Source organism: Oryza brachyantha, chromosome 11 (genome assembly GCF_000231095.2).
Source record: "Oryza brachyantha chromosome 11, ObraRS2, whole genome shotgun sequence".
Lineage (NCBI taxonomy): Eukaryota > Viridiplantae > Streptophyta > Magnoliopsida > Poales > Poaceae > Oryza > Oryza brachyantha.
The window spans coordinates 7,173,258-7,194,074 of record NC_023173.2 but is presented as its reverse complement, the minus strand read 5'-3'; the positions used below and the strand labels follow the sequence as shown (position 1 = coordinate 7,194,074).

The window sequence follows — 20,817 nt, the reverse complement described above, 5'->3', positions numbered from 1 at the left end:
GTGGTTTAAAATCCAATGCCAAAAAAATAAACTATGATAACAAATAATCCAAAATCAACTTAAAAATTAAGTTAAACGATTTAATTTTTGTTACGGCCGATAAGCCAACTAGAAAATGGAATATGCTGGTGAAACATACATTTTTCTTGTGCAGATACATATGCTCTTTCTGTCCGACTTTACAGTGTCCTTTGTTTGTTCAACCATTTTATTCACTCCACCCACGATCTATTCATTGACTATTAAGGGAATGAGGTGCCAAATATTAGGACACGTACAAAGGTGCTTATTAGCTGACTCTCTTAATTGTCATATAAGCAAATTTAGTGACATGGAGGAAAGAGCGGGAAGGAGAGAGAAAAACTGTTGTCATGCATGACAACAGCTTAGAGTCGACTCTTACCATTTATTAAAGAAAAATTTCTTGCATGAGGGTGTATAAAAGAAAACTAGCATAACAAAAAATATTTTATTGCATTAATGAAGAAACAACACCTAACTCTACCTTTGTACGTGTTATTTTAAAATACTCTTATTGCTAACGTGGCTTGAGATAGAGCATACAATAGGCTCGTTGAATATGACCCTATGCTTTCTTTTGACAAGGCAATATTACTAGTGACTCATTCAATAGAACTATAGTGTTTTTGTTGTACTTGAGGAGGTACAGTACTGTTGAGTTTTAATTTGTGGTACTTTTGGTACCTGTCTAGTGCTGAGGTACCAATATGTATAACAGTATAATTACTGATGGAATTTTCTCCAATGCTGCTGCTTTTGAGTCAGATGGGCAGTAGAGCAAATTAACCCAATTTTCGGAGAGTTTCATTATATTGATGTAGATCCATCAGCATGCATGGCTGTCCATTTGGAAGATTTTGTGGCTTAGCATTTTGAAATAATGGAGTTTCTCCGCAGATAATGGTCGTTTTGCATGACCTTCAACACCAAGCAGTATGAAATTTTCGGAAAGCAACTCTGGGAAAATATTTAAAAATATGATGCACCCGAAAATTCAGAATTAATGTGTCATTCGCAAAGAAAAATATGGCAAAAAAAATTCAGAATTAATGCTGTGGTCTTCCGTAAGCGCATTGAGGGTTGTCCTTGTCCTTGAACCCATAATAATTATTGGTCGTTGCTTGATGATGAACAGTTTGTCAAAACAAGTTGTATTGAATTTAAACCAAAAGTTGTGAGTAGTATGGTGGTAAATCTCGTACCCAGGTACCTATTTCACAGATAAAAAATATAAACTTGTTCTCATTCTATATTATACTACAACAATTGCATTTTCAGAAATTACAATGGCGCAAAAGGAAGAAAAAAATAAAGTAAAAAAAAAACAAAACAGAAAAAAATAAGAAAAAAATAAAAAATATATATAGAGGAACCAATCAAATCCCCCTCAGCTCCGGGCGGCCTTCCTTCCTCACGACCCAATCTTGTCGAGGCTGTCGGCGACGGCCTTCATGCGCGGCCGCCGCTCCGGCTCCGCCTCCACGCAGCCGAGCGCCACGTGGAACGCCGCCACCACCTCCTTCCTCGCGCCGGCGTCGCGCAGCACCGCCGCGTCGGCCAGCTCCGACAGCGGCCGCGCGTCCTCGAACCCCCGCTGAACCCACCTCACGAGCTCCGGCGCCGCTACCTGCTGCGCCTGGTCGGCGGCGGCGGCGGCCGTCCCGGGGAACGACGCGGATGAGGAGGCCGACGCCGACGCCGACGGCGAGGCGCCGTGCTCCGGGGGGCGGCCGGTGAGCAGCTCGAGCAGCACGACGCCGAACGAGTAGACGTCGGACTTCTGGCTCGGCCGCGCGCCGACACCGGTGCCGCGGGCCTCTGGGGCGCGGTAGGCGGCGCTGGGGCCCCGGTCCGTCGCGGCGGGGGGCTTGGCGTAGGGAGGTGGGAGCGCGCAGCCCATGATGCCACCAGCGGCGGAGGCGGAGGAGGGGTCGGCGCAGCCGACGATGGCGAGGAGGCGGGCGAGGCCGAAGTCGGCGAGGAGCGCGTTGTAGTCGGCGTCGAGGAGGATGTTGGAGGGCTTGACCTCGCCGTGGACGAACCGCCGCGGGCTGCACTCGTGGAGGTGCGCCAGGCCGCGCGCCGCGCCCTTGGCGATCCGCAGCCGCACCGACCACGACAGCGTGCTCGCCTGCCCCGATCGCCCTGCATGCACAACATATCCATGGACCGAAAATTCTCTTAATTATTGAACTGCCTGACTGCCAAAAAAAAAAACCATTGGGCACATCTTTTGTGGCTCGTAGGTGAAAAAAGTCAAATGACGTATTTATATAAGAAAAATAATTTTGAGCTAACACAAAGGCTCGAATATAAATTATGATTAAAAAATCTCAAAATCAATTCCAAATTTAATGCTAAAATTCAAATTTTTGACTTATAAGTAACGAAAAGATGATGCCCCATCAAATTAATCAAAATTTGATTTTATCTCATACTATTGTGAAATATCTGTGGACATCAGGATATAAATAGTACTATGATAAATATACCAATAGTGTTGTCCTCGTTCTATTTTTTTGCCAATGCTACACAATACTAAGTCCAATGCATATGTAGTAGTGTTTTTTTTCCTGTAAATTGATATTACATTAGGGTCATAACTGCCAATGTACCTTCAATACTGCCCTCTGATTATAAACCCCAGTTCTATCTTTATTTCATAGAGAAGGCATAAATACACCACATTATTAGCAGACGCCCCAAGATAACAGTTAAATCTGAAAACTTAAACAGTTCTTCTCTCTAAAACACAAACTACTTGTGCACATTAAATCGGATCCCTCGGACTATTTGCCTCAGTCAACATAACTCTATAAACATATGTAAGGTGCATTCCAAAACCCCCAGTCACTGAAAGAACCCTAATTAACAAACATACACCTAATGTTGCTCAGAGCCATAACCTGAACCTGAAAAGTAGGTAATTCTACAACCAGAAGTCCAACCTGTGGGTGCCTACTGATCAAAATGTGGAGGCCAATTTGCAGTGCAGAAAGGGGAGGGAGACCGCTCTTGTACCACAGGCAGAAAGCTGTCCAACCATAGGCACCACAAAGGCCCCTGATCATTGCCCTGGGTATCGTGTTATTCACAGAGACATGTTGGGACGCTTTTCACTGTGGCTGCCCGTACCATTCACTTTTAATGTACTAGTGGTTATCGGTTACAAAATTCAGTGGTCTTGGTCTCCCAGGCAACATCCCCAACTATCTTACTAGTTGATCCGTGCCCGGGTTTTCATCAGAGTTTTTGAAAGAAAATGTTCTTTCTAAATTCAATGGTAAAGCTCCTGTTCATGAATTTAAATAGTATCCTACACGAGAATGTGCAGTACCGTAAATATACCGCTGCAGTACCGTAAAATCCATATTTTTTTCATCTAAAAAATAACTCAACATTTCAACTCCAAATTTGAACTAGGGATATAAAGTTATTTTGGTATAGATGAAGTGTTAAAAAAAACTACTGCAAGAGGACTCGTACCAGCATTGCTAGGGTGTACTAATATACTTTTACTACAATTTTGTTTTCCCCCAAATTATTATGGCTAGTTTAGTTGAGTTATATTAAATAAGTAGTGCTCTAGTGGTTAAACTACAAAAGCATTGGCAACAAATAATGCACTACCTCTCACTTTTCTTCTCTCTGTGTGTGACTGAGAACAACTTTTCCTCACTGCAACTTTCTGCTCCCAAGAGCAACTTTTTTTTGAGGCTCTAGAGCTGCCTGCACGGCGATCGTTGCCTGTGCAGTGAGTGACCACAGCAGCAGCAGCAGCGTTGCGTAGCGTTTCGTTTTAGGCTTAAAAAAGGCCCTTTTGGCTTCCCCTGTCTCAAGGTCAGACGGAGGTCGCAAGGTACCTTTTCCCCTCGGTTGGTTGAACCCTTTTTCAGCCCCATTTTCTCTCTTTTGTCTGTGTCGGCTAAATGTGCCAAGATGATCACTTGGCATGAGTTCCTAACACCAATCATGTGGCCTAGAAAGCCTTCACCTTGTGGAAACATAGTTTATATTAATTTCCGATTGAGCAAGAAAGATCTATTTCTACGGAATGAAATTTTAAGGTTATGTTCTTTTCAGCTACTACCTAAAAAAGTTGGAGGCGAAACTATCAACGCGAATTTTGTTTGACTTGTTTATTAATTGTCGTTTCATCAATGTCAACCACAAAGCTTATTCACGCTTATTTTGGAACACTTAGATTTAGTATAAAACTAGAAAGACCACGCGGGTTTGCCGCACATAATTACATAGAAACAATGTTTTTTTTGCGATTATAACCATAAATATGTATTTTTTGGATTATTTTAAATAAAGAAATATCGCATTCTTGTCGCTACTAAATGAGTTTGGGCAAATCTAATTTATCCGTTATTTTTTTATTATAAATAGATCTAGATAAATTATTCTTATTTTTTCTGGCACGTTGAATCAAGAATGATCTTAGCAAAAACACATTATTAAATTGTTAAATTAGTGATATTTTAACATTGACTATAACGAATGGACATTTGTCAACATGTACATCAGCAATAGTATGATTTAGAAATTTGTCAACACGTACATCAGCAATAGTATGATTTAGAAGTGTCTATAGGACAAACATGATGTGTAAAAAAATGTAAACTTTTTAGATGAGAGTAGTGCTATGTCTGTTCAAAGTCTTTTTTATCTCAACCAATTATAGGGGTCATTATTTGGTTTTATAGGAAAAAATACGTTTCATTAATTATAGATTGGCAAATTTAGTTTTTTCGGTGATTGTAATTATGAATGCATATTTCTAACCGTTGGGTAGAATAATAAATAACAACAAATTTATTTTTTTTTAATTTCAGTGGGGCGAGAAAGTAAATGCAATGGGAATGCGTTTTATTTATTTAGCTATTAATTGAAATGTGGAAAACAAAACACTAAAATTCAAATAGTAGTCTCCAAAGATTATTTCATGATTGGATAGAAATATACAAACTGTTTTGCCAAATAAGCAACAAATTTTTTCTATATTGGTTATCTTTTCAAGTCCATTCAATGTCTTCTCTCTCTCCTTTATCTCTTCACTGTCCCCTCTTGATCCCTCTCTCTCTCCCGGCTGTCGGGCCACGCTGGCGGGCAACGGGTTGGGGGCGGCGCATCGGGGGCGTTGCCCGGGGCGGCGGCGATGGTGGCAGATCGACCGACGGCGACGACAGGCCGGGGGCCGTGTCCGGCGAAGCTCTTGGGGTAGGCGTGTTGGGGGCAGCAGACCTTGGCGGTAACATGGGCGGGCCTCGGCAGCGATGGGTAGGGGGCGGAAGCCGCCGCATCCTCGTGGGGATCTCGAAGACGCCGGCCGGGGTGGCGGCGGTGGCAGATCTACCGATGGCGGCGGAGCTTTCGTGGCGGCTTGTCGGGGGCGGCGGTAGTGGCGGTGGAGCACGGGCTGGGGCAGCGGCAAAGAGCGCGCGGCGAGAGCCAGCCGTGCAGCGGCGGCCTCCTGCTTCTCCTCCCGTGCAGGCTGCGGCGGCGGCCTCCGCTTCAGGAGCCCGCAAAGGGAAGAAGAAAGAGAAGAGAGGGGGAGAGAGAAAGGGAAGAAGAGAGGTAGGTTGCTCCATTTCCTGAGCAACTGGTAGTAACATGTGGCACAATCCTAGCCAATCAATCTGTCCACATTTCGTATTATAGAGAGAGTTCAAAATCAGACCAAAATTTCTCCATTTTTGCTTTTAAGCTTACAAGCCATTACCAACAATTCAAATTTTAAAACTTAATTTTGGAGTTGACTGTAGAAACTTTTCTCACATAGCTTATTTTCTAAAATTTGTTTTTAAATACATGGACACATATAAAACATTCTACCTAGAAGTTACTTATTATCACTGATAAGCCATAGACGAAAAGACAGGAGTGGACGCTATGCATAACAATCCAGCCAGCCAGCTACCCAACCAAGTTCACATGTTGCCTGAATTCCTCTTATCCTAATCTTGTCTACCAAAAAGCCTGTCCATATTAGCTCACCCAACCATACAATTCTTGCCTGCATGCTGATGATCCATGATGACAAAGAGACCAATGTCTCTTAATAACTGATGAAGCAGGGCAAGCAAAATGTGGACCATCTCACACACTGCACAAACAGTAGAGCAGTGCCTAAACACTGGCAGAAGCTGCAGACATGATCTGTGTGGTCCATTGGCAGAGAGAGATTGGCAATGGCATGCAGAACAGAACGGTCCATGCACATTCCTACCTGGCCTTCTTGGAAGCTTTTTCCTATCACTGCTACACTACTGTAACAGCAGTGACAGTTTTGCAGTACTGGAGCCACTAGCTAGGTGTGGTGTGTCTTGTCGTCATCTAGCAGTAGTTTTCTCTGTTCTGTGGGTATCTTATTTCTCTCTAGGTCACTTGGTGCAGAGGCTGTGTTTGGAGCTTTCCTCGTGTTTATGGTGAGATTTTTAGTTGGATTCCTCTGTTGGTAGGGTAGGGTGCTGTTCCATACTTCCATGATGAGTTCTTCCCAATTTTTCTGATTCTAATAAGAACTAAGTTCTTCCCAACTAAAATTATAATATGAATTTGTCATTGTCTACTTGTCGGCTTATCTACCGTAAAATTGATTTTGAGTATTTTACCATATAATCTATTTTTCCAGCCTTATCTTTTAAGCTGCTAATAATAAATATATAAGAGCTTTACCTAAATTATTATCATTCATCCCAAAATAATTTATGTTTATAGTTTACATTTAAATTAGAAATAAACTTATTTTAGGACATTAAGTATTTGACTGCTTCATTCATTTTGTACAGCTTTATCTACTACAGCCCAAGTAAATACTAATATTACTGACGCACGAACACTCCACTGTGATCACAAGCACTAGTAATATTACTATCCTACTGCGAACAGCGGAGGAACTGATCATGTACAGGGCTGAGTTAGCATATAATTTACCATTTTTAAAATTTACTTGGTAAATTGGTAAGTTATAAGTCAGATTACAAAGCTAAGATTACGGCTTAGGCCTTAGTTGTGCGACCCTCGATTCCGTCCTGACCACGATCACAAACTATATATACTCTTTCTTTAAAAAGATATAATGATGGTAGTAGTGATTGTAAAAAAATTAAATTACATATTGGACTTCTTAGTTTTGAGAAATAATCAAATATAAATTAATAGTCACATACAAAATCAAATAAATGTGAATATTCCCTACAGGGGAAAAAATATGTGCAACCTATTTTCCAAAATATATTTTATTTATTTATCTTAGATAATATTATAATATTTTTTTATCGTCATCAAAGCAAAGAACATTTTTCAGCTAGGTGAAACAAAAACGCAATATGCACAATGAAAAAAAAAACATTCGAAAAACAGAGGAGGTGTGGCAATGGTGAGAGGAGGTGCGAACTCACCGCGGAGCGCCGTGGCGAGGTTGCCGTTGTTGACGAAGTCGGTGACGACGAGCTTCTCGTCGGCGGACCAGTAGTACGCGCGGAGCCGCACCACGTTCGCGTGGCGGACGCGCCCGATGGCGCCGGCCTCCGCCGCGAACTCCTTGTACCTCTCCGGCGCCGCCGCGCCGCCGCCGAGCCTGCGCACGGCCACCGGCGTCGTGCCGTTGCCCACCACCACCTTGTACACGATCCCCTTCCCGCCCTTGCCCAGCACGTACGCCGACGACCGCAGCAGCTCGTCCAGCTCCATCCGGAACCCCTTGTCGATCGCCACCAGCTCCCCTTCCTCGCCGCCGCCCCCGCCGCCACTGTTGCACTTGGCGTCGCCGTCGCCGTCCGAGCCGTCCGACGAGTCGTCGGCGCGCATGCACGGGCAGGGGAAGAGGCCCTTCCCTTCCTCCTCGTCGTCGTCGCCGCCGCCGTCGCCGCGGCGGTCGCGGAGCTTCCAGTAGATGTACACCACGATGACGCCGATGAGCGCCACGCCTGCGGCGTCGGCGACCGAGATGAGCACGATGAGGCTGGTCTTTATCGGCTGGCGGGGCCCGCCGGCGCCGGTGAGGGAGCCGGCGGCGGACGGCGGCGGCGGGGAGGAAGACGACGGCGCCGCAGCGCGGCAGGGGACCTGGAGCGGGAAGCCGCAGAGGCCGGGGTTGTTGAGGAAGGCGGTGGGGCCCTGGCTGGCGAGCGACCCGGACTGCGGGATCTCGCCGGAGAGGTTATTGAAGCGGAGGTCGAGCGTGACGGTCGCCGGGAGGTGTCCAAGCTCCGGTGGCACCCCGCCGGAGAGGTGGTTCCTGGAGAGGTTGAGCGTGCCGGCGAGCGCGGCGAGCTTCCCGAGCTCCGGTGGAATGGCGCCGGTGAGCGAATTGGACGAGAGGTCGAGCAGCTGCAGGCTGACCATCTCCGGCCAGACGGTGGCCGGTATCTCGCCGGAGAGGCCGTTACCGGAGAGCATCAGCCGCTGCAGCTGCTTGCACCGCCCGAGCTCCGGCGGCAGCGCGCCGCTGAGCGAGTTGTCCGACAGGTCAAGGTTCTGCAGCCGCGGCAGGTCGCAGAGCTCCGGCGGGAGGCCGCCGGTGAGGCTGTTCCCGTAGAGGAACAGCGAGCGCAGCGAGGTGGCATTCGCCAGCGCCGGCGGGACGGTGCCGGACAGCCGGTTCCCGTGAAGGTTGAGCCGGCGGAGGAACGCGAGCGAGCCGAGCACGGACGGCACGTACCCGGACAGGTTCTTCCCGGCGACGGCGACGCCGACGACGCGGGCGCCCGACGACGACGTGTTGGCGCACGTCACCCCGGCCCACCGGCACGGGTCGGCGTCGGCGTCGGACCACCCGGACAGCGCCCCGGACGGGTCATCCGTCACCGCCGTCTTGAACGCCAGCAGCGCCACCCCGTCCGGCGACAGCGCCGCCGCCGCCACCGCCGCCGCGAGCAGCAGCAGCAGCTGCTGCAGCAGTAGGCTCCTCATCTACAACCAGCCACACTCTGTAATCTATTTCGCCTTGGCAATTTCACACACGGAGAAGAAAAAAAATGAGAAAAAAATGTGAGAATTATTGTGTCAAAGTGTGTGAAGCAGTGAAGTGACCCACTGAGAGTGGTGAGGGTTGGAGTGGTGGAGATGGAGTATTTAAGGGGTGATCTACGCAAGCAATGGTCCTGATTAAACGAGATCACGCTCGTGTTATCGGTCGCTGACATGCGAGTCCCATATGCCGCAGCGATTTGGGACATAGGTAGAACAATGTCTATCAGCTTAATCTTTTTCGCTTCTTGGTCAAAAAAAAAAATCTTTTCGCTTCTGCTTATAAGTCTAAATTTAAATTTTCAATCTTAAATTTAGAAATATTTTATTGTTGTTTATAGCTTATAATTCAACCTTGGCTTTTAAATTACTAAGATCACGGATATAAAACTTTACCTATAAATTATTTTTTTATTTGTAAATATGTTATTTTGGATTTTTCACTTGATAAGCCAAATGATTACCCCTATATGTACAGTTGTACACGGAGATGCTGAGATATGTATATTTTTTGCAGTGGTGGTGAGGAGTTAGTTATGGTGGGGAGCCATATGGAGGGAGGCATGGTTGTTGCTAACTTGGAGCTAGCTTGGTAGCAGGAAGGAAGACAGGCAGCTGAGTGGTGGATGGGAGTAGAAGGGAAGCAAAGCTGCATGCATGCTGAGGTGTGTTTTTGGAGTGGTGAGTTTGTGCTGTGTGTGTGTGTATGTGTTTTGGAGTGGGGAGGGAATGATGATGATGCAGACGATGGAGTGTTGCGGAGAGCCTAAGGAGCTGCAGTAGTAGACTAATTCGCGCGCAATCGAGTGGGTGATTCGTTGGAGTTTTGAGAGAGTCTGGGTGGATTAGGCAACCGGGAACCCATTTTCGGCCCAAGCATGCTCAATTGATTCTATGTCGTCGAATCTCAAAAGGAGAATTGAGGAAATCTTCAGAAACAGCCTCATAATATTGGGGAAAGTATTCTAAATCCTCAAGGGGATGTAGTCCTCTCATCTATTACATGTTATCCAAATAGTCATCAAAAAATTTAAAAAAAGATTAAAAATAGGTTAATATAAAATATATCACTACATAGACATAGAAGTTCAAATATAACTTCTACAATCCATAAAAAAATAACAAATTAAACTCTGAATAATATGTGTATACTCAGTCATATTTGTTATTTTTGTTATGGATTGTAGAAGTTATATTTGAACTTGCATGTTTGTGTAGTGATATATCTTATATTAATCTATCTTCATAATTTTTTTAAAAAATTTTTATGACTATTTGGATAGCATACAATAAACGAGCAGACATCCCCTCGAGAGTTTAAAATCCACTTCCCATAATATTGGCTATTTCTTAGAGGAAGAGAGATGCACCGTGGAATTCTAGAGATAAGGAAGACTATGAGTCTATGATATAACATACAATCTATTATTCACGGCATATAATATATGGATCGACATAGATTAATCTGTGAGTTTTAGTTTATGTAGTTAAGTCTAAGGTAGCTTAACGGGTATTACCCAACGACTCGCACCTTTCTTTACTGATGCAGATATAATAAGGAACACTTGGCAATCACTAACTGAAGAGTGGCGAGCAAGCATACAGCCCAATAACCAATCTAGGTCGTGATCAACGCCAATCATTTTTGTCCCTTTTTCTTTTTTCATATGAGCAAGGATCTATACTACTGCCTCCGTTTCATAATATAACATGCTTGATGTTTTTGGCTGCAACGTTTGACCATTTGTCTTATTCAAGAATTTAGTACAAATACAAAAGAATGACAAGTCGTGCTTAAAGTTCTTTTGATAATAAAGTAAGTCACAAGCAAAATAAATGATATTCCCATAATTTTTTGAATAAGATAAATGATCAAACATTAGAAGCAAAAAAATCAAACATGTTATATTATGAAATGGAGAAGGTACTTTAAATGTCTCTAGTAGTGGTGGGCAGTGGTCGTGACTCAAGCCACCCTATTACTTTCTATAGATACTTTTATAAATTAGCCCCTGTCTTTTTCTAATATTATAAAATAATCAATATTTGATTCAAATAAGTGATACTAACATAGTTGATAAAAAAATCAATGATAGTACTTTGTAATATATTTTCATAACAAAAATACCTAGGGAAGAGGAAAAATGAACATTTAGGATAGCATTCTGGTTGGACAGGGAGGAATGGAATGGGCTCAAGATCTGACTTCACCAGAAACCGTTAGGGCTTACGGCCGGATGATCATCATCTCCTTGCTGCAGGTGAGACTGCACGTAGTACGATCGTCGATTCATACGTACACCACCACATCCACATGTACTAAACCACAGGGGATACGTGCATCATTCTGGCATTTAATCCAAAGGACCATGTTATCCTTGTAAGAACGCATTTGCGCATGCAGAGGGCTACTGCTCAACCATGCATGCGTCTTGATTACTCATCCGTACATAGATTAAGTTGTGTTAAAACAATGCGTCCTCTGGTTCCATTATATTTATCGTTTTAGATATATCTGGGATCAAACTGTTAAAATTTTGACTATAAGTAAAATTTATAATATCTACCTCGGAAACACAAGGACTACATGTGTATATTAGCATTAAAACGTACTTTAACAAAATCATATATTCATCGACATTTGTATATATAATGTAATAGGAAATAATGATTGACCATGTTTAGGATAGCTAAGGGAATTATCATGTGATTGATTGGTGGGTGATTATTTGGGTGTTCTATGGAAAAACCAAATGACATATTACAAACAAATAATAATTTATAAATAAAAATTTTATATATATATTCTTAGTGATCTAAAAGCCAATGCTGAAAAATATTCAATAAAAAACCCTAAATTCAACTCTCAATTTAATGTTAAAAATCAAAATTTTGGCTTATAAGTATAGACATAAGCGAAAAAACTAGGGGTGTTAAATCAGATGATAATTCCTATGTAGGACCCATTTCGAAGACATCTTTTTTTTGGATTTTTCGCGTACTATAAGTTATGTTGAAGACACGAAAAATAATCTGAGTACTTTTAAACTTCCACTTAGTGCCATAAGAGTGAAGTAGCCAAAACCAAACTCCTAGAGGTCTAAAATTTACAACCAGCTACAGACCTACAGCATGCCCTCAGATATCATATCATATGTTGGTTATAAATGCGATATAGCCTTAGCTAGAAAAATGGAAACAGGGCAACAGATAGTCTTTTGATATGTCCCGACACTTGGACATTTTTACCATCATAGTCAATTTTACGATTTTTGAGAGTTTGGCTATATGTATTTAGTTATGCAGAGGCTAGACGTGTCCTCAGTTCAATTGTATTTTCTTAAGATAATTGGCTTGGCTAAGTTCAATAAAGCTTTCATCATCTAAAAATTCTGCAACGACATGAAAAAACTTGTCTTAAATACTCTGTTTCTGACAATGTTGCCGCCTAATTAAGTTGGTTAAAGTGGAGCATCCAGGGCTGACCCTTTAGCCGTCCTGTACACACCTAGGACTCCAACTGCACAATACTAAATTTTGAAAGGTCATAATAAGTTCATGAATTCAAATGATATAGTAGTACAAAGAGTCGATGGATTCAAATGACATCATTCGCACCACTAGAAAGAGTAAACTGACAGCAATCCAAATTACATGTCAAGTTGCAGAAGACACAAGTTAACTAAGTGGCAGAAAGGATACAGGCTGACAGATTGGGACATCAGCCATCTTGCTCATCATTTGTACCATACCAGAAGATGATGTGGAAGAGGAATGAACAGTATATGAAGCATATGAGAAGGGGCATGAATAAGTGGACAATCATTCTGACTGTATCATGTCACTTGAGAAGAACACATATTTAAAGGGAAAAAAAAGTACAAAATCTTGGTGATGCGTGGTATACATTTGCAACATAATGTGGTTGGATTAGATTGTATTGATTGGCAGTGATTGAAGCCATAGCATGTAATTCAAGCTAAGTACAGGCAGCCATTCAAGAGCTATAAACTGGCAGCATCTCAACAATCCAATTACGTTACAATCTTAAGAGCAAACACAAGGCATACATAATGCAAAACTTAGCAGAAAAAATAAACCAGAAGTTTTATCTATTTAAATGCAAACGGCGAGTTATTTTTAAAAGAAGCAGCTTTTATTGTCATTGTTGTAAGAAAGTTGAGTTTTGTTGCCAGCAAATTGGCAGTTAATGCTAGTTTTATGGTCAGGTATTTTTTATTTGTTTTGCAACTATAGCCATACATTATTTTAAAAAAAAATAGACAGGCACAGCACCTCTAGGTCTAGTCAATTTTTCTTGACATTTCAATTAAGTCCATAGCCAACAGCAACATTTTATCTATCTTGTAAATACTTCGATTGGATTTGTTGCCAAAATTTGCATGCCCATAAAACACAACTTCGGTTGGATTTTTTGTAGTAAGTTTTTAGAGCTTGTAAATATGGTTTTAATGAATTTGAACAATTAATGCATTCATTTTTTTTATCAACTTGGGGCGATATATGTAAACATGATCAGCTAATTGCATAATACGTATTCAAATTCAGTAGCACCAAACAGAACAGATAGGCCAAACGGAGACAGGAAATCTAACAACCATCAAAGGTATTGCACTAAAGAACCAAAATACTTTGGCAGTGAACAAGGAGAAATAGGTGACACCCTCTGAACGGTCACAAGTCTACCCAAATTGCTACTATAAACATTGCATAGATATTTGGATGGCTTGGGAGGCATCCATTCAAGAAGACTGAGAAACAGGAACAGATGGAAACACTAGCAGATAGTAGGACAAATGAAAACACCAAAGAGGCAGCATCAGCAAACAGTAGATTAACGAGATAGCCATAACCTCCAGAAGCTGTTGTGCCTGGTCAGGCCTTGAACTCTTGAGAGCCACCTCCTGATTTCTGTTCCCAGGCTTGCAGCACTGTGTCAGATTTTCCGTTGGCATGTTGGTATAACATGTAGTTGTCATTAACAGAATGCATATCATAACAAACTTCAAATTTTGTTACAGTTTGAGAAAAGTATATTGGTTAATGCAACTATAGTACTGTAGTGGAATACATCCTGAAGCCAAAGTACATTAGGAGCGAATGCTCACTTAGTTGTCCTAGGCATTTCTTACATGCCCTTTTTTTTGGTTAAACTTGGCAATAAGTTAAAATATCCACTGTTCCCCAAATCACTAGTTCACACCGATGACTAATGTTCTTAAAAAAAGAACAAAAAAAATCAATAGAGCTAGACACTTTTTATGGTTGAAATAGCAAAGGATCTTACAGTATGTCAACTATAATGACAAATAAACACAAAATAGTTATATATTGAATTATCCTAAGATCTGATCCATATAGTCAGAAGCACAAAACCATAAAACAAAAAGCACTTAACTATTTCAGTTTGCTGATCCATGGACTAAATACAAGTAAAAGAATGTGGAATTCCTGAGATACTCTTGTTTATGAAACATTACAAAAACATATGGTCAACTATTAGAACCTAATGCAAGACCTTGAACATTTATTGCTGATCTCTCTAGTAAAACATGCTGATTATTATGGACCTCAATTGTTGCACCAACAGAAGTGGTTTCAGCTTTGAGTTGAATGGATCACCTAGACCAAGCATTGAGTTGACACTTGGGCCTGAGTTCTCTTGCTTGGGTGTGAATTTTGCTGTCTGTTCTCCCTCAAAACTATCCTTGTAATGGCTCAAGGCAACCAGTTTAAGATTATGTTCCCCAGCTTTCAACAAATAATGTGTTCAAATGTGGTGATCTTATGTGTGTTTCCTAAACTCACTCGATTTCTCTGTCTGAACTATGTTTCCAGTATGGACTTCACATAGTGTATGTGCTGCCCATTGCTGATCCAACCACAAATGTTTCTATCTTAGTTTGATATCAGACATGTAAATAGCTAAACTTCTAATTGACTTGTTTTCATCTTCAACAGAAATTACTATATTAGGATAAAATTTATTGATGGAGTACCAGCACGTTTTCCCAGCCATGGCATTTTATTCACCTTTACTTGTTGGAAACATCGAAACTAATGAATGTTTGATAATATGAACAATTGAACATAGTAAAGATTAGTAGTGTACATATATAAGACAATCAGGGGACCTTATGTTATTGACAAGGTTCAGAAGACATATGAATCACATATACATATGGATTTTGCTATCATAAACAGGAGGTAACAAAAATGCAACCTTATTGAACTTTTATTTCATCTTCATGCACAGGTGTGAATTCAACTCCAAGTGAGCACAAATCCTTCTTGAGCACCTCAGCATTTTTAAAATGCAAACCAACCATTCCTACACTGAGGGCCGCTTCAATGTTTGTCATTCTGCCAGAGAAAATTCGAAAATAGTTATGATATTCATGTAACTGCAGAGTCAAGCCAGACTAGAATAAAATATAATACCTGTCATCAATGAATATGCAGCTTGCTGGATCGACGCTTAGATGATCCACTGCATGGAGATAGAAATCAGGCGAAGGTTTGCGCTTTCCTGAAGAATATGCAATAGTAACAACTTAGAGACAGAGCATTCAACTATGGTCATTTGGGCAATGAGCAATTTCATAGCATCATAATGACCTAGTAAGAAGACAAAACAACTTTACAACTTCACTATGCTTCACTGCTTAGCTTATAACAATAAAATAACTATGTTTACTAAATAATTAGACATGTCTGTTCTAACTCAAGATACAAGTTAGCCACATTTAGTACAAAATTGTCCAGCTCAGGCACATTACAAAACAAATTAACATTAAAATCAGTGACAAAAAATGGCACCATAAAAAAAGTTTATTTTAAAACCCCACAGCTTTTCCCAAGGTTTAGTTTTTACCCCTCAATTCTCAACATGGATAATAACCATCCCTCAAATTTCACTAGTGGTTAGATTACAGCCCTGATCTGAAAAGGTTATTGTGTGCCATCTCAGCACAGGAAACATATGCTCAACATTGGTTGACTATATGTAATATTACCCCATTTATAAATTTTGTGCATAAAAAACTGAACATAGTATACAGTTTCAGGATTAGGAAGCCAGTGTCCTTTCAAGATATTGAACTGACATTGTAAAGTAGGTGATGGATGTGTTCGGCTCACACTAGTTTTATCCACTAAAACAACATAATGTAGCTATCATTCTATAGCATAAGTTCATTTGATCTATAAACACCAATCTGTTGACCAATATCTGTACTTCATCTAAAAATAGAAGGAAAACCTGAGAAAGAGGATTACCAACTGTACATGAACAGAATGTCCATGACAAATACTTTGAGAGCTTTAGCTTCTCCTCGACTAACTGATACCTACAGGCCATATATCAGGAACAAGTACATGCATAGAAATGTGTCAAGATAAGCTGAAACTCACCACACTGGATAATTTGTAAATGCATGTACTTCATAGTCATTTTTCTTCAAACTGATAAGAATGTCTTCAACACCATCAATGTACTCATATGCTCTGACCATGCATGCTTTCAGACCTACAATGGATTAAAAAACAGCATGATAAACAGAAACAATATCAAAGTGGGATAAACACAGGAGAAATACCACATAATTACTGATGTACTCATATGGATCTCCAACAATTCGAATTAAATGTACTCATATGTCTCTTAGTAATTAAGCAGGTACAAATTTGTGGGTCCATATTTTTCTACTGAAAATCCATTGAAGTAGAAAATTCGCAATTCTGAGCCACTGCACAAAATCAATTAATACCTCCGATTTTTTTTTTAATTTGATGCCATTGACTTTGGAATCTATGTTGACCATTTGTCTTATTCAAAACATATGCAAAATTATATATCATAATTAAAATACTTTTGATGATAAAACACGTCACAACAAAATAATTAATAACTACATATTTTTTTTGAATAAGATGAATTGTCAAGCGTAGTTTCAAAAGTTAACGTGTTAAATAAAAAAAATCAGAAATAGTATCTTCAAATGGTGACTATTTGATGCCAGTCTATAAACTGGAACAAACTTTGACCTCTGGGATAAACATTTAATATGACCTTCTCACCTTCCAAATCAAAAGATCTGCCATCATTGAAGAATTTCTTGGCCAGCTCATTCTGAAAGTAGAAGAGAGAAAAAAAATGACAACATAAGCGAATCCATCATGCTCTCTGGTCAATGTAAAACAGAGTACTCAAATGCCAACAGAAAATACATATAAAGAAAATGAACAATTCTATTCTTGAGTCTCAACCCCTGAACTTACTTGATGAGTTGATGTCCACTCAACCTTAAACTAAAGAACCAGTAATTTTCAACCCCACCCCTAAAACACTTTATACACAGATAAATAGCACCCTACAGCCTAGGCCCTAGTCTACCATTGCTTTGGTTGACATGACAGTTGTTTCACTCGCATGGTCTCCTATTAGACATTTTTCATTGAGTTGAACACATCTAAGTGGTAGCCACATAAGTGATACTTAGTGCCAGTTGACATCCACCGCCACCATGTAATCGGAACCAAAATTGAATAAAGTTAGCCAGTTATGGGTGTTATTTGTCTGATTGGATGATTAGGGTGAAAATCAGTTTTGGATTCAGGTGAAAATGAGCTTCTAGAAGAGTTTGAGGGCCAAATAGACATTTTCCAAAAGATAGCATGCATTATGCAAAATAATAAGATTTATCTCTAAAGGATTACTATTAATTCCTCAACATTAGGATACAATTTTGACCATATAGAGATTTCAGAGTCCAGTTGCATAGCATGTCATGGGCATTGAGCTTAGTGCTAACGTCCACAGTTGGGCTAGGGAAATAGTGAGGTCTGCTAAACAGGAATCTCTGCAGTTCCTCAACATTATTCTCCCCATACTAACAAAACAACACCGTCGAGCCATCCTCTTGGAAGTGTTTATCTTCTATGAACCCAAGCACATAACATATCAACTAGTAACTGCCAGTATTCAAACAAACTAAACATCTTTTAAGATGGCATATAATGTTAAAAGCCCCCAAACCATTTATTTTCTTCCTCTAACAACTGGGTAGTTTTGAAGAAGCCATACCTGATCAGACCAAGCTGATCATACCATTGCATTCATTCAACCTACAGCTCAACACCTCACCAATTGGTAATGCTGCTCTTGATCTAAAGTCTGGTGCTAGTGCCATCACTCTTGGCCTCCAAAAGAAATTCCTCGTGCATACTAATTTCTGTATTTCCTCGTTGTTTCTCCTCTAACATACGTACCATTGTTTTATTTTTACCATAGAAGAAACTTGCATTTGTTTTCTTAAAATTGTGAGTTGTTACGTTCTCACCACATCCAAAAATAGTGCTTATCTCTCGATGCAAAGAAATAGGATTATGTGAACTAACAACTATGACAATAGGATTATGTGAACTAACGACTATGACTGAGATAATTCAGAACCCTAAATGCTACTCATTAAATTAAGTCATTTCAAAACAGACAAATACAACTTAAAAACCTTTAATTTCTATTAGCAAAGCAAATAACTTTCAATGATTAGTGTAAAATTTTGCATAAATGAATTAAAACTAGGATTACATAGCATCTTACCAACCTACAAAAAGTAAGTCATGCTTCTAGAACTCGCACCTCATCAATCAGCCCCGTCTCAAATTCAGACCATGCTGTTGGATGCTTGCTTTCAAGGAGTTCCTTCATTGACATTCTACAGGAAAATGTTTGATTAGTACAACTCAAAAGGCATGTATAGAAGATATCGCATGTAAAGTAAAGCAAAATAGATATACATAACCGAGTAGAAACATATAGGACTCAAGATATTAATTTAAGGGTAAAGCAAGTCTGGCCCTGAAAGTCCTTTTGCAGTCAAATTTTCACCTAACTCGAAAACTAAGGCCCCCTTTGATTCAAAGGAAATTTATAAGAATTTTAGAGGATTTCATTCCTATAGGAATTTTTCCTACAAAACCCTTTGAATCAAAGAAATGAATCCTATGAAATTCCTATGGAATACCTCTTTCCATACAAATTTTGGAGGAAATTTAGCAAGAGGTAGAACCTCTTGGGAAAAAATCCTTTGTGTCTTTATCTCTCCTCAAATTCCTGTGTTTTTCCTTTGGTCCAATCAAACAGTCATTCCTACGTTTTCCTGTATTTTGCAATACTCTATTTTATACCTACATTCCTGTCAGAATCCTATGTTTTTCCTATTACTCCATTTTTTCATTCCGGTGATTCAAATGGGCCCAAACTGTTTTTCACCATTAGAAATAAAAAAAATAACACTATAAACCCAGCTCCATTATGGTTTTGTCGTATCCATAGCTATCATTGACATTAACACCTATTAGGTAGGTCTCATAGCCGTGAACCCAACTAAGCAGCATCGTTATCAAAATAAAATGGGCTTTAAGAAGAGTTGAAGCACAAAAAAAAAAGACTTTACACTTAAATTAACCAATAGAATTTACTCAAGTACTAAAGTCATGAAGGCAATATTTTAGAAACTGCATTTTCTTTCTGAAACGCAAAACAGTTCTAGCCTATTAGGCACTTCAGCCGTGCTAATCTATAATTCTGCACTAGTATAGTATATTTCAACAAGACTGGATATTCTCAAGTTCAATACTAATGAATCCATCGCAATCCTCCAGAAAAATCCAAGCCATTACTAGCAGCCATCATATTGCCTAAGCCAAATCACCCCACAGCGCGAGATTGCAAGATGTCATAACCCCTCAAATTCCATGCAACCAGCAGCAACCCGCCCACGAGAACCCAAGCACGCATTGCCACTCAACATGTAAAAGTGGCAATTAGTTAAATTTCCCCATTCCGTCGAACACCACAACTGCAAACCCAGACCACCGCATCACCGCGACGCGGATGCACTCAACTGGAAGAAGGCCGGTATGTGGTGGTAGAAGGGGTCGCGGACGAGGGTGTCCATGACGTCGAAGAGCAGCACCGGGAGCTTCCTCGGCCGCGTCGCATCTGCCGGCGCCGCCGCCGCCGCCGAGGCGGAAGCAGGGCCGGAGTTGGTGGTGGACATGTAAGGCGGCCGCAGCGGGGAGGCGGAGGAGGAGGTGGTGGGTCTGGAGATGGAGGAGGCGAGATAGGGGGCGCGGGGGAGCAAGGAGACCATGAAATCAAGCCAAGGAGGAGGAGCAGGAGGAAGAAGAGGAGGAGGACGATTCTTGGCTTCTTTTTGCTCTTGTTGGCTATTTTATTTTGTAAGAGTGTTGTCGCTTGGGAGACGTGTTTGGGTGAATGTGGCTCTTTTTTTTTTCATCTATATTTACTGTATACTACTGTCTTGTTAGTGCCTTTCGTTTTGAAGGAAAACTAAAAGATCTGGTTTCTAAGGATTAAATTACCTTAAAAGTCATTTGGTTTGTAGGAATGAGCTATAGAGAAATCAAAGAAAAATTTTTCTTCCTATAAGACATAAAGAGAAAACATAGAAAAAATTTTATCTATTCAAACCTCCTGAAAAAATTTCTATGAATCGGTATTGTCATATATTCTTATTGTTCCACTTTTTCTATTTCTTTGAGATAAAATTTTCCGTAACCAAATAAGCCCTAAAAGAAAAATGACGATTCAGTATTCACGAAAGCAGTGCAGTCCCGCACCGCATGTTGTGTCAAAATTGGAAACCGACCAAGCCGGAAGCTACGAAGGCCGGAGCGTCGCCGTGAACTGATCGCTGCCGATCGCTGATCACCGCTATACGTGATAACGAGCCAGCTTGGGTCATTATCTTAACGAGTGAAAAACCT

The 20,817-nt window shown here is 40.8% G+C and overlaps 2 protein-coding genes across 2 annotated transcripts; both read right to left on the bottom strand.

Annotated features, from left to right (window-relative positions):
* Window positions 1-1,216: 1,216 nt before the first annotated feature.
* LOC102700571 (receptor protein kinase-like protein ZAR1) lies at window positions 1,217-9,055 on the bottom strand. Its single transcript, XM_040529160.1, has 2 exons — window positions 7,431-9,055; window positions 1,217-2,166 (listed from the first exon to the last, which is right to left on the bottom strand). The coding sequence occupies exons 1-2, from the start codon at window positions 8,941-8,943 to the stop codon at window positions 1,433-1,435; spliced, it is 2,247 nt and encodes a 748-aa protein (XP_040385094.1). The 5' UTR covers window positions 8,944-9,055; the 3' UTR covers window positions 1,217-1,432.
* A 5,961-nt stretch (window positions 9,056-15,016) lies between these two features.
* On the bottom strand, window positions 15,017-20,263 carry LOC102722989 (flavin mononucleotide hydrolase 1, chloroplatic). The gene is made up of 7 exons (XM_006662826.3): window positions 19,933-20,263; window positions 18,665-18,740; window positions 17,101-17,152; window positions 16,435-16,549; window positions 16,300-16,370; window positions 15,463-15,550; window positions 15,017-15,384 (listed from the first exon to the last, which is right to left on the bottom strand). Exons 1-7 carry the CDS (start codon window positions 20,178-20,180, stop codon window positions 15,246-15,248), a joined length of 789 nt encoding a protein of 262 aa, XP_006662889.1. The 5' UTR covers window positions 20,181-20,263; the 3' UTR covers window positions 15,017-15,245.
* Between the last annotated feature and the right edge of the window lie 554 nt (window positions 20,264-20,817).